This window comes from Macaca nemestrina, chromosome 4, assembly GCF_043159975.1.
Source record: "Macaca nemestrina isolate mMacNem1 chromosome 4, mMacNem.hap1, whole genome shotgun sequence".
In the NCBI taxonomy this organism is placed as follows: Eukaryota; Metazoa; Chordata; class Mammalia; order Primates; family Cercopithecidae; genus Macaca; species Macaca nemestrina.
The window spans coordinates 25,173,495-25,187,271 of record NC_092128.1 but is presented as its reverse complement, the minus strand read 5'-3'; the positions used below and the strand labels follow the sequence as shown (position 1 = coordinate 25,187,271).

Sequence of the window (13,777 nt, the reverse complement as noted above, 5' to 3'; positions counted from 1 at the left end):
AATATACAGAATATATTTTTAATAATATAGGCAAAAGAACAACAATTATGCTGCTAGGAAAGAAAAACTGTAACTTAAACTAAAAGTATAATTATAGAGAAATTTTAAAGAATTTCTTCTCATACACATTATATAGATCTGAGTCAAATAGGAACAGGTTTTTTGAAACATCATAAATCTCTCATACTAATGCATTTGGACTTATCACACACCTGGACCTGTGATTAAGATCTTGGCCTCTAATTGGAGAAGCTGTTGGAATCCTGGTGTTTTGCTACCAATCTAGCCTCCATAAGGATGATGTGTTTGTATCTTTCTTTTAGACTGGGAGCCTGCATGGTGGCAAAGCTGCCTTAGCAGAATGGTGTCTGCAATGTACTCTTTAGACCTTTGCCTCTGCCATAGCTTTGATAACTCTAACCTTGCTTCTTCTAGAAGAGGCTAAATTATGCATAATAGTTTTTCTGTGCTCACCCTTAAGAACACAACACATAAACCACTCAAAAATACTTACACAAGGACAGAAAGATAGACTGACAGAAGAAACCATGCATTTATGCGTTCCTGGATTGAACATGTCAAAACGTAACTGACTGTCATTCTAAATTTTCTCTCTCCAGATCTGAAATTAAAACGGCAGAGACAGTTTGCAGGGATTCTGATTGCTTTCGTAATATTGCTTAAGTTTGTAATTGGTGCATTAACTTCTCATCGTACATGTTATATTTTGTATAAAACCTTCATTTCCAGAAACTCGGCACGCTGAGAAGAAACTTAAAGAGCACTGTCAAGGGATCTATGTAGGAAGTGATTCCCAGGAGTTCACCATCTTAGGAACTATTTTGAACAGGAGTAGGAGAGATACTGATTTTGAAAAGCCCAACAAAAAATGCTTTTTCTCACTTCTTATTTGTTCCCTGAGCTTAACTCTTTGTTGTTATTTTAGAAATTTGAAAAACAGTAAACCCACAGAAAAGTTAACAGTGCAGTGAATGCATATGTACCATATACTGACTGAGATTTCCTGACCACTGACATCTTGCTATACTCACTCTATGCTCTCTCCAAATATATACACACACTTCCTTGCCAAGCCGTTCAAAAGTAGGCTACAGACATAATGACCTTTATTCTTGCACTCTTTAGCCTGCATTTGCCAAGAACGAAGACATTCTCTTATGTACCCATATCATTACCGTATGTATTAGTTTTATGTTGCGGCCTTGTAACAAATTACCACTGTTGTCAATAGGCTTGGCCATTTGAGTCTGTCCTGGCCTTTCCCCTGCTCTGTTCTTTGTCACAGGGGAACTGACTTTGCAGGCAGCATTTCCTAGGATCTTGGGGCAGTTATCTCAGGTCTGGGCTCAGCGATAGGAAGTGGCAATGAAAGATTTGGGGAACATGGCTAGGAGAGAGAGAGACGGGCCTGAGTGTGTGTGTGAGTGTGTGTGTGTGTGTGTGTGTGTGTGTGTGTAAATGTGATCAGATACAGCACAGGTCTGCAGACCAATCCCTGAAACCATTTGTGATGTTTTGTTCATAATTGCATCAGGTCTGCTGAAAGCGCAGATTTTTTTTTTCTTTTTCGCTTTCCTTTCAGTAGATAACAGAATTCTTTAAAGACTAAATGGAGACAATTTTGAGCATCTTTGGCAAAATTTCCTTAAATGAATTCTTGTCAGATAGACCTTTTTAAAGATTGTAATTGTGTGGTAAAATTAAGTTAAATGAGTTTAACACTCCTGGCAAAATTATCTTAAATGAATTCTTGTCAGAGCTCTTTAAAGATTATAAATAATTGTGTGGTAAAAATTAAACTTCACAGGTTTAACATTCTTCTTTAGTTTCATAGGCTTCTATGTGAGCCTGTTGGCCAACGGATTTGGAAGGCAAGTCCTGAGATGGGATCCAGTACCCAAACACTCATGTTTTGAGTTCTGATTCCCGCTCCTGCTGTGTCGCATCATTTTGAGCAATTGCTGAGTGCCTGTTGCCTCTGAGTTTCTGTTACTTCACCTTCTGAAGACAATGTTAATTTGCTGCCGCTTTCACTCAAAAATACATAGTGTCTTCATTAAATAATGTGTTATCATAATAAGCAGAAGATGAAGGGTACGTAAAGCGGAAATAATACTGTCCAGTTGCCAGGCAGCAGTCATTCTGGCTGTGAGGTCTTCTGCAGGGGACAAGTGACTGTGTCTTCCGCAAGCCTGGAGGCACCAGTCCAGACCAGCTTCAGGCCAGTGGGCCCACTGCCTCCCACCTTGGCACAAGTAACTAATACCCGTGTCCTCCAGTTTTATGTGCTGGGATTCCTGACATGCCCATTTGAAAGTTCTCTCATATGTGGTGAGATGTTCCATTTTTCTCTTCACTAAAGCGTGAACTTGTTTTTCTGGAGAACATATGGACAGTATAGAAAAGCGTGATACGTTTCTGCAGTTGACATTTTAGCATATAGACATCCAACCTTTTTTTGGTTCATGTATTTATTTATTTTCTTAATATCATACAGTACCTACAGTTGTATAAGTTTATTTTACACAACTGCACATCATAATGAAAAGTAAGCTATACCAGTTTTCCATGTTATCAAGTTTTTTGTATACATAATTCCTAATGAATTCATGGTTTTCCACAGTATAGATAGATCATAATTTAATAAATCAGAGGGTGTGGGAAAAAAATCTGTAGTCAGACAGCTAAAGCCATCCCTTTAAGGTTATTCTAACACATAAAAACCTTCCACCAAGCTCTTTGACACACACAAATCCTCGAAGGAATGATTTTTTGTGTGAAATGGTTATAGCTGTCAATCACTTATTCTCTGTGTCATGGTTTCTGTGCTCTTTTCAGGTTGTTAGGGGGTGATTATGGATTCCTGTCAAATGAGATGTCTGCTATGTATTCAACATGAGGCAGTTTGTATTTTTCTCAGTCTATTGCTCTTCTGTCTGAGGAGGTTAAGCAAATCTCAGTGAGCCAGAGGGAAATGGGATAGGCATCAAGCCCTGGCAGCACACGGCAAACATGCCCAGGGCCGAAGATCCCCACTCAAGGAGATTAGACTTCTTACATAAATACATTTGTCTTGATTGTCACATTCCACCTAGGGCTATACCTAATATGCATAAAAATAGCTCCAAGCCTGGTTTTCAAAGCCATTTGCCCCCCCCCCCCACCCGTTGCTTTTTCACTACCCAGCTCAGAGGCATTTTTTGTGTTACACCTATCACAGATGATTAAGGGGCTCGAAGAGTTGATATATAAGGGCAGATTAAGAAAACTAAATATTTACAACCTGACTGAGTGACAGCCAAGGGAAATACTATAAATGTCTTCTGGGCTCGAATCATGAAGGAGACATTGTTTTGCTTTTCCTAGTAAGTGGATTTTAGAGCTATCCAAATTCAGAGAAAGCTTCCTTGGGATGACATCTCATATGCTAATTAGATAAATGAGTCAGCTAGAAATTGCATTTAGCAGCTACTAACAGAAACTTGAAATAGCAGTGGCTTAAACAAGTAGGGTTTCACTTTTCTCTGCTATGACATGAAGCTCAAAAGCATTTTTATTGTCTGGGACTGCACTGGTGCCCCATGAGGGCATCAGTGTGCCATTGCCCCACTGTCTTTGGGCTCCATTATGCAGCACTGGCTTCCATACTCTAGGTCACCTGATGTTTGAGAAGAGCTGCTTCAGCCCCAGTTGCCATGGCTTCATTCCAGAAAGAGAGAAGGCAAAAGAGGTCTCTGCTAACTAAGATTGCTTAAGAGAGCTTCCTTGAAGCCCCTCTACTGATTTCAGTTTACATCTCACTGGCCACCGCATCTGCAAGAAGGGCAGGAAAATTTACTGGGGTTTTTTGTTTTGTTTCACCTTAAGTTGGGCACATTGCTGACCCCAACAACATCAGGGTACTTTTACCAAGAACACATGGGATAATGGATACTTGGTAGGCAGCTAATGGCTTCTGTCACAATAATTAACATCTTGAAAATTCTGATGAAAGTCGGGACTGTAAGACGCTGTGGTTGGTATTTGTAAAACTCGCCCTTGATATGTAACATATTTCCTCCTGCTCATTCTCATCTACTTAAATTCATTCATCATCCCACTAAATAAACTAGCCATCTCAACAGACCTGAGAATAATAATAACAACAGTAGTTTTTACCAGGTAAAAACTGTTTGCACTGTGTTATGCACATAAAAGCATCACCTGAATGATTTGCTTTAAAATTTTCTAAAGTGGTGATGGGGAGGCGTAAATAAGGATAAATGGAATAAGACTTCCATGAGTTGCTAATAGTTGAAGCTGGAAGACAGTTACATGGGGAGTTGTTATACTCTTCTTTCTACTTTTATAATTATTGAAATTTTCCCAATGAAAAGCTTTAAAAGTCACATTTAATCCTCACATTCCTTCATATCAGGTCAGTTCTTTTACCCCTGGATAAGAATGCTTGGAGTTAAGGAGTGTCACACAATAAGCAAGTGGCAGATTCAATATTCAAACCTGGGTTTATCTCGCTTTGAAGTCTGTGTCCCACCCTTGCCACTGAAGGAAAACACTTTTCAGACAAGCAGCCTGGGCATCACCTGGAAATCAGTTAGAAATGCAGGATTCAGGGCCCCACCCCAAGACCTTTTCCACACCCCTTAGATCAGATTGGTGCACACCCACATTCCATGTACTGGGTTCACTGCCCTTCATTGCCTCAACATCAACTGTGGCGTTTCCTTTAGAAAAGATAACCCTCGGCTAAAATAAGGAGGCTAGTCGTGACTCACTATAAACATTTTAGATAACCATTTGATTCACAGCAGTTGTTTCTTTCAACATTGGGCATCTGCTGTAGTGCTGGGCGCTAAACGCCTGTGTGTCAATTAAGCATCTTTCTGACTAGGTGTCAACCATTTTTATTAATCACTGCATGCTCGAAACTTAATTTGACTTGTTCTAGTTAAATTAAGCCCTTGCTTCTTCTCACTTAAGGTGTGTTAGATTTTAAAAGCCTTGGGTCTTACAGAAAACTCTCCAGGTGCCTATTTCAACCTCCTCCAGCATCAGCTTTGCTTACCCACCTGTGTGTAACTTTCTTGATTTTTTCCCCTAACATTCTCAGTCTTTTTTTTTTTTTTTTTGAGACAGAGTCTCATGCTCTGTTGGTCAGGCTGAAGTGCAGTGGCACGATCTCAGCTCACTGCAACCTCTGCCTCCCGGGTTCAAGCAATTCTCCTGCCTCAGCCTCCCGAGTAGCTGGGACTACAGGTGCACGCCAGCACACCTGGCTAATTTTTTGCATTTTAGTGGAGATGGGGTTTCACTGTTGTTGCCCAGGCTGGTCTCGAACTCCTGAGCTCTGGTAATCCGCCTGCCCTGGCCTCCCAAAGTGCTAGGATTACAGACATGAGCCACTGTGCCCAGCCCTCAGTCATCTTTTCTAATTTTAGCCCTTTTCATTTTTAAAAGGAAAGAGAGCTGTGGAAATTAGGCAGCCTGAGTCCCAGCTTTGCCACTCATGTGTCATGTAGGCAGAACAGTTAACTGTCGGAGCTTCCAGTTCTTCATCTCCGCAGTGGCTGAGCTCTGTGATCTCAGGCCCCTTCCAGCTTCATCCTTTGTAACCCCTATAACTTGATTTTTCAACCCCTCCCTGACCCTGCAAAACGTTTTGAAGACATCGGGCTCTGCTTGCAACCCACTCGATTATATTTTTCCAGGCAGTAAAAGGATCCCAGCATTGATTTTTTTTTTAATTGGCTTCTCTTTCCAAATGCTAAATGCCTTAATACTTATACTTTATGTGTGTTGGATCCTTTTTAGAACAACTTAGTAAATGAATAAATGAAGCCTGTCATCCATCTCAGTTGTAACCTACTCTTTTAAAGAGGCTGGGTCTTTGCTTTTGAATATTATTCAATATTTTCTAGGTGTCAGATTAACTTGGTGGTTTTATTTTCACTACAATAAACTTTAAACCATGTACATATTTAACACCCTAAGCTGTTTGCCAACTTCTATAGCATGAGAAGAGACAAGGAAAACACCTACAGGAGAGCAGTATAGACGCCATCCCCAGGAACCATCACCCCAGGCCCATGCTCGTCCCTGTTGAAGGCACAATCATTGGAGTCACTTACTTCTTCTTCTAAGAACTTTTTCCCCTACCAGAATCATGTTAAGCCGGCATGTGATAGTTGTCTCACAAAGTGAAACCTAGCGAAAAGAGCACGCTGTAAAATAGTGATCATGTCAGTCCTTGTGCTAGGTGTGCCTGAAACAGTGTTGCCCGGTCCTACCTTTCCCATGCTGTATATATGAAGTGTGTTTCCAATTTGCTTTTCAGGGCAGCTTTTGGCAAGGAGTCTGAAGTTCTTATTGGAAACCTCGGTGATAAATTAATCCCTCCACAAGACATCCTTCGAGACGTCAGTGACCTCAAAGCCTTGGCCAACATGCATGAAAGCCTGGAATGGTTGGCAAGTCGAACAAAGTCAGCTTTCTCCAATCTTTCTACATCCCAGAGTAAGTATCTAGTAGGAAGCTGTTGTGGGGACAGTTGAGGAACTAGACTGAATGCGTTCATTGAAAGATGAGAGTATACACTGGTCCCCATGTCGGGGCGCATCTCAAGTTGTCAGAAGATCCTGGTTAGAATTCTGCTTGTGTTGCACCTCTCGTACTTTGTGATAATGGGAAAGGAACTAATCTTGGTTTCCCTGTGTGGAATGTGGGAAGCCAAGAAAGGCCCATGTTAACACAGCTTGATATTAACATAGCCTTAGAAACATCAGTTCATCTAGGATTGAGCCACTATGTCTCAAGAACAGAAAGCAATACCTTTTTTCCTCCTTACAGCAACTTCTCAAGGGCAGAAACTGTCTCAGAGCTCAGGGCTGTGTGCACGGCTGACATTCTCATTTTACTTGGCGTAAAGCTAATTTTTTTATTGGAGTCATAGAAGTGATTAAGGTGCTAGAAAATAGAGTCAATGAAGACAACAATTATTCTGGAAAAAAGACGGCTAAGAGATAGCAATTACAGATTTCAAGGAAATTAAGGAACAGAACATGAAATTAGGGGGAACCTCTTTTTCTGTCAAGGACCAATGACTTAGAGAAAAATGATTTGAAAAAAATGATTTGAAAACTTTAGGGCACATAAACTTTAATAGCTATACAATTGTACTTAAAGCATTACTTCAGGAGTATGTATAACACAATTAAAATAGAGACAAAGAAAACATGACATGAAGAAGGCATAAAGGAAAAGGCAGATTTATTATTTATTTATTGAGACAGTCTCACTCTGTTGCCCAGGCTGGAGTGCAGTGGCACAATCTCAGCTCACAGCAACATCTGCCTTCTGGGTTCAAGCGATTCTCATGCTTCAGCTTCCTGAGTAGCTGGGATTACAAGTGTGCACCACCACACCTGGCTTTGTGTTTTTAGTAGAGATGGGGTTTCGCCATGTCGGCCAGGCTGGTCTCAAACCCCTGGGCTCAAGCGATCCACCTGCCTTGGCCTCCCAAAGTGCTGGGATTACAAGTATGTAATCCCACCACATCCAGCCCAAAAGGCAGATTTAGATGCATGAATGGAGAGATAGAAACAGGATAGAAAAAGCAAAAAAACAACAGGAAGGAGAAGGAAGCAAAATCACCTCTGAATTTAATATTCGGGCTATTAGACAATGATTAGAAAGAAAACATTATTTGCGCTGTGCACAGCAGAGTGAGTTTTTTTTTAATCACCGTCATTTGAGAAGGTATTATTACTTGATTAGCCTTGTTTCCAGCCTAGAGATAGAAAGGTGTGGATTAAATTCACAGGGTGAATTATTCCCTTATCCTCTCAGAGTCTAAGGAGGCCCTTAAGTGCTCACTGCTTGTATGGCCTCATGCTGATTCTCTGCCTATCCCAAGGGCCAATGCAGGGTGGGAAGAAGGCACTGAATCTGTGGGCTTTGGAGGGAGATCATAGAATCTGCACTAGAAATCTTCTTAAAATATTACTGTATATTTACACTTTTATTCTTATGTCTTTTATTGAAAATACTACTTATTTTTGAGTCAGTCTTGCTGTATTACCCAGGCTAGTCTTGAACTTCTGGCCTTAGGTGATCCTCCCATCTCAGCCTCCCAAGTAGCTGGGACTACAAGCATGCATCACCATGCCCAACTCTAAAAGACTGCTTTTTATCTGATGACAAAATTATACAAGTTTATTCTCAGAAATCTATAAGAATAGAAAATGTGTCTAGCAATTAAGGATAGTTTGGGCACACCATTACTTTTGACCAGATTTTACATACGGATGTATCCTTAAAGGCCCCTTTAAGTTTATAATCCCATAGTATCAGGCAGTTCTATTACAAGCAGCAGTTTAAATTATCCATTTTATCTGCCAAACCCACTCTGCTCCCTTCTCCCCTCTAGAAAAAGTCAGAAAGAACTAATTTTTCTTTGCTAGTTGCAAAATGAACAGCTCTAAAAAAAAGGGGCCACTTGCCTCTTTTCCTGGTTTTCTTTGACTTGGAAATACAGAGCTGCTTAGGTAGTTTATTTAGTAGTGTTTGGAAGGAGTGCTGTCATTTAGTATGTCATTAGCATCTAATATTTAATGCTACAATCTCTTGTTTCTAATGACACAGCATTCTAGATTTCTATTCTGCCCATTCTAAAAGGGCTTCACAAAGCAAGATAGTATATAACCTCTGTAGCAAGCCACTGAGTGATTCACACAGGCTAACCTGGCATCAACTGTTTTCAAAAGGAGAAAGATGCATTCTGAGTTATGCTTAACTTTGTAATTGCACAATTTAGCTGTTGTGTTCTTGTCACTGAAAGTACCCCGTAAAGTTGATGTCTAATTCGTGCCTATAATCATCTCTGTTATTCTGACAAAGATCTCATCTACCACGCCTGTTAATCCTTTGCCTTATGTTCTCAGTTCCATTTTATAACATAAGTTGTACCCTCTCAGTTCCTTCCAAGGTGATTATTCCACCCAGTGAGTGATTTAAGTAACTGTCAGCATTTTGAGGATCAGTGCAAAACCCAAGTGAACTATAATCACTACTTATGGTGTATTTGCTAAAACAAAGCATCAAGCAAGCCTGGTTTATCCTGCTAACAGCAAGCCTGGCTCACCCCCCGTTACGTGCTCTTTGAATTCCCAGGAGAGATGCCCATTGATGCTTATAATTTGAACAAAACGGGGGATTCTCTGATAATGGCTTACTTTGATTGCCCTATGTCAGTGTGACTCTAGAAAGGGAACAAGGGGACAGCTTTTTATTTTTTATTTTTTTGAAAAGTGAACCAAATGATTACTGCAACAAAAGTGTTTCCAAGTCTGGAGACTAGAGAACTTGAGGAAAATGCTCAGCAGGATGGGAAGAAATCAAGATAAGAAGATGTTCGGTTTATTTCTTGTTCCACATTCTGTTAACTATTTGGTATGGTAAAGGCCATGTTTTATTAAGCTTAAGAAGCTATTACTGTGATAGGGTGGAAAAAGTTTGCAGAAAATTATTTTCTTTCTTTTTTTTGAGATGGATTCATGCAGTGGTGCGATCTCCACTCACTGCAAGCTCTGCCTCCCGGGTTCAAGCGATTCTCCTGCCTCAGCCTCCCGAGTAGCTGGGATTACAGGCGTGTGCCACCACACCCAGCTAATTTTTTGTATTTTTAATAGAGGCGGGGTTTCACTATGTTAGCCAGGCTGGTCTCGAACTCCTGACCTTGTGATCCGCCAACCTCAGCCTCCCAAAGTGCTGGGATTACAGGCATGAGCCACCGCCCCCGGCCAAAAATTATTTTCATAGTAGAGTATCTCTTCAGATAGGACAGTAGGATTCTCATCCATCTGAACATTTCATGTCAGGTATTACATTTTGAAGAAAGTAGAGAAAAAAAATTCCACATTTTAATGGCGGAGCATGGCTGGCTATACATTGTTCAGCAGGTTAAAACCGATTATTTTTTTTCTAAGGTAATTTTTTCATTTCTTTTCGTATTTGCCTAAATGTTTCTCTAACTCCTTTAGACATAAAAGGGTCTCCTGGTTGTATCTAACTCCTGACCACACCAAAGGTACAACTCTTGTATTTGCCCTACCACACAGTCCACAGTTCCCTGTTCCATCTTCTCTGGTATTCTCCCCTCAGTCTTTCCGACACTGGTTCTACTTAAGATTCTTTCAGTTGAAAGTCACAGACTTAACTGAAGGAAAAAGAATGCATTGACTCATACAACTGGTAAATCAAAGGACTTTAAGAGTGGCTGGATCCAGAGGTTCTCCAAATATTGTCAGGTCCCAGGCATGCTTATACACCTGCTCTCTCTCTCTCTCTCTTTTTCCCCCACAATCCACCCCAGTCTCAGCCTCCCATCCCTACCCCTAGAAGACCCTTACATTCAGGACCTGCTTTAACAGATGTGCTTTCAGTGCAAGGAAGGTGAGCAGGAGCATATTTAGCCTTCAGCATTCAGGATGTAAGTTTCTACTTATTTTCCTGCATCAATCACAATTTCTACCTTGTAATAAAGGCACAAATAATGCTGGCTTTTTGTAATGCCTGCTGTTTGTAAGATCCCTAAATAAAGACTCCGAAATTGTTATCATGAAGAAAATTCTCAGAACAAAATATGACCTACATAAAAATTGTTAGACTATTTTTCAGTTTAACATTAGTGATTTTCTTTTGCATCTTATCCTTTTGTTTTAAAGATAGATTGTTTTTAAAAATAGACTACACAGAATTTGAAGGAGGCTCAAGGGCTTATTTTGTCTCCATGGCTTCCTTAGGGAGGCCCTTCTCTCTATCTTGAATTCTGTAAAAATCTCTGGGATTAGAGATTCTACAACCTCCTTGATTATATATTCTGCTCCTTACCAGCTAGGAAGTCATTTTTTTTTTTTTAAGTGAAACCCCTGTGCTTCAGTCTAAACCTCATTCTTCTTTTATACTCTCTTCAGAAATTAAATAATGACTATTAACGACTATTTTCTCTATAAAATATTGTAATGCTTCCAAAAACATTTCCGTGGCCTTGTACTTCCCTATCACTGGATTTTAAAGATTTTTGGGCCTGTGACAATTCCAGTCTGTGAGTCAAGGACACCCAAATCTAGTAGGATCAGGAACCCCGATCAGGCGCAAGTTCAGTCTCTTGGACGATGATTTGGCTGTTGGCTTTTGTGAATGTGGGGCTTAGGGTAGGATCTTTGACACCAGGCTTACCCACTCCAGCTCTCTGAGTTCCCGTTGCCGAAGTTCTTGCTAAGCCCACATACATGAATAATAAGAGTAAGAAAAACCATGCCCTAGTCATTTTCAGTCTGAGCAACCACAAAGTTAAACATTCTTCTAATTTTTCGGGCAAATAAATCTCATAATTTTGGTTGCCAGAATTGGTTTGTGAATTGCAGTATTAGTTATACAATTATTTTTATACTTCTTTCTTAAAAGTAAATTATTGTTAGGCATCTTACAAATCATCTGGTCTAACTCAGTCATTTTGCACATGAGGAAATTAAGGTCTCAGAGTGGTTATATCACCTGTCTGTGCCAAACTGAGATGGAGCAGGTCTTCAGATTCCCAGTTTAATTTTCTTTCTACTACGTCAGTTAGAGCCACTAATGGGACCTTTCATGCCGTATTCCTATTAAACCACTCCAGCAGTGTGGACATATTTTATTTTAATGGAAGCACTTTAATGCTTACAAGTAACTTGTGATCATTTCTGATCATTTTCTTGTGCCTAAACAGAATTTCTGCACCTAAATACGTGGAATTATTGTACAAACCCCTCTTAAATTTCATCTTAGTTGCAATAAAACATTTCTCTAATTTGCCACTCTCTATTTTTGTTTTGCACGTGTTTTCTAAGTTAGAAACTCCATCTGTCTTGTTATCATGCCATGTAATATATTCTAGATATTGCTTTGTCCTACACAGTAGCCACTAGCCTTGTGTGGCTATTTAAATTTAAATTAATTAAAATTAAAAATGTAGTTCCTCTGTCATACTAGCCACGTCTCAAATGCTCAGTGGCTGTTATATTGGACAGTGTAGGTATAGAACATTTTCATCATCACAGAAAGTTCTGTTGGCTAATGCTGTAGATCATCACTGAGGTCATTGATAAAGGTTAAAAATAATTCCAGTCCATATACTTAGGCTTTGAAAGATACTTGAAATGCCTACCTAGTTCTATCAAAACATGGTGAACTACTTTAATTGTCCAGCCTCAGATCACATGTACTCTCCTGATGAAGGTTGATGTTTTTGGCTCTGCATTATCAAAATTTCCCCTGTTGATGTTAACTAATGCTAAAAGGGAAAAGGTTTCATGATCAAATAGACTGGGAAAATATTAAAGTACATTAAATATAATTCAATACCAGAAAACCTCTAAAATATTTACTGTATTAACCAGATAATTACAGCAGTGGAATGTTTCTTAAACTTACTTTTCAGTGGAATTCTTTTCTCCCAGCGTATCTCACAGGGCTTTTTGTCCATGAAACAACTTCCAGGTGACACTGCCCGATGCTATATTTATATAATTTGTTTAGAATATTTTATTTCTCCCAGCACCATCAGGCTCAGGGCAGATGTTCCACTGTTGCGGGAACTTAATTTCATATTATTGGCAAATTTGCATACTATCAGATGACTTATTTTGCAGTTTGGTTATTTGATTATTTGATTCATTTAGTGATTTTTAGAAATGTTCAAGTCAACCAATATAAAATAACCATGGTTTCCTTTTCCACCTGTTTCAGGCTTGGCTACTGCTATACTGACCCTTTTCCAGTCATGGTGCTTTTCTCACAATTCTCAAAGATTCTAGCTACAGTTTTATAACACACCCCAATTTATGGAATAATGTCAATATATCCATTGTGGGGCTCCTGGGATCGATTTATGGTAAAAATTTTGTTGTAAAATATTTTTAGATTAAGTTGCAAAGATATTACAGATAATCTCCTTATCTCTCTCATCCAGTTTTCCCCATTGTTAATATATGAGTATGATACATATGTTGCAACTAATGAATCAATATTGATATTTTATTATTAATGAAAGTCTGTAGTTAGTTCAGATTTTCTTAGTTTTTCCCTGATCTTCTTTTTCTGTTCTAGGATCTCATCCAGGATGTATCACATATACACCGTAGTTTCCCATATCACAGTTACCACATATATCACATAATGATGTCTCCTTAGGCTCATTTACACTGTGACAGTTTCCTAGACTTTCCTTGTTTTTTATGACCTCGAGAGTTTATAGGAATTCTGGTTGGGTATTTGTAGAATCTTCTTCAATTTGGCTACATCTGGTGTCTTTTCCTCATTAGACTGGGCTTGTGGGTTTTCAAAAGGAAAACTGCAGAGACGAGGTACCATTCTCATGAAATCACATCAAGGGTGCATATCATCAATGTAACTTATTACTGATGATGTCTGGGATTGGTTTTGTGCCTCCAATTTGTGTAGTCCTCTCTTGACAGTTCCTTCTGAATTTTGGATTGATTCTCCACTTTCCTACTACAAATTGCTTATCTTTCTAGCGGCTATTTTTTTAATATGATAGAAGCATCTTATTATAAGCCCAATGTTTGAATGAGTTGAATACTTGCTAAGAAAAATGGTTGTCTACCTTAAACAATTATGCAGTTGATATGAATTATAATCTTGTGGGTCTGAAAGACTCTGTGGGAGGAACTGTTTTTTAATACCCTGAGCCACTTGACTA

The 13,777-nt window shown here is 39.4% G+C and overlaps 1 protein-coding gene across 2 annotated transcripts in view; it reads left to right on the top strand.

Moving 5' to 3' along the window:
- The window catches only part of LOC105471359 (exocyst complex component 4), an 822,236-nt gene that overhangs the window by 686,197 nt on the left and 122,262 nt on the right, over positions 1-13,777 (top strand). For both annotated transcript variants that reach the window (XM_011723811.2, XM_011723812.2), the window contains exon 14: positions 6,356-6,534. In XM_011723811.2, coding sequence (XP_011722113.2) covers positions 6,356-6,534 — 179 coding nt within the window. The remainder of the gene's footprint in view (positions 1-6,355; positions 6,535-13,777) is intronic.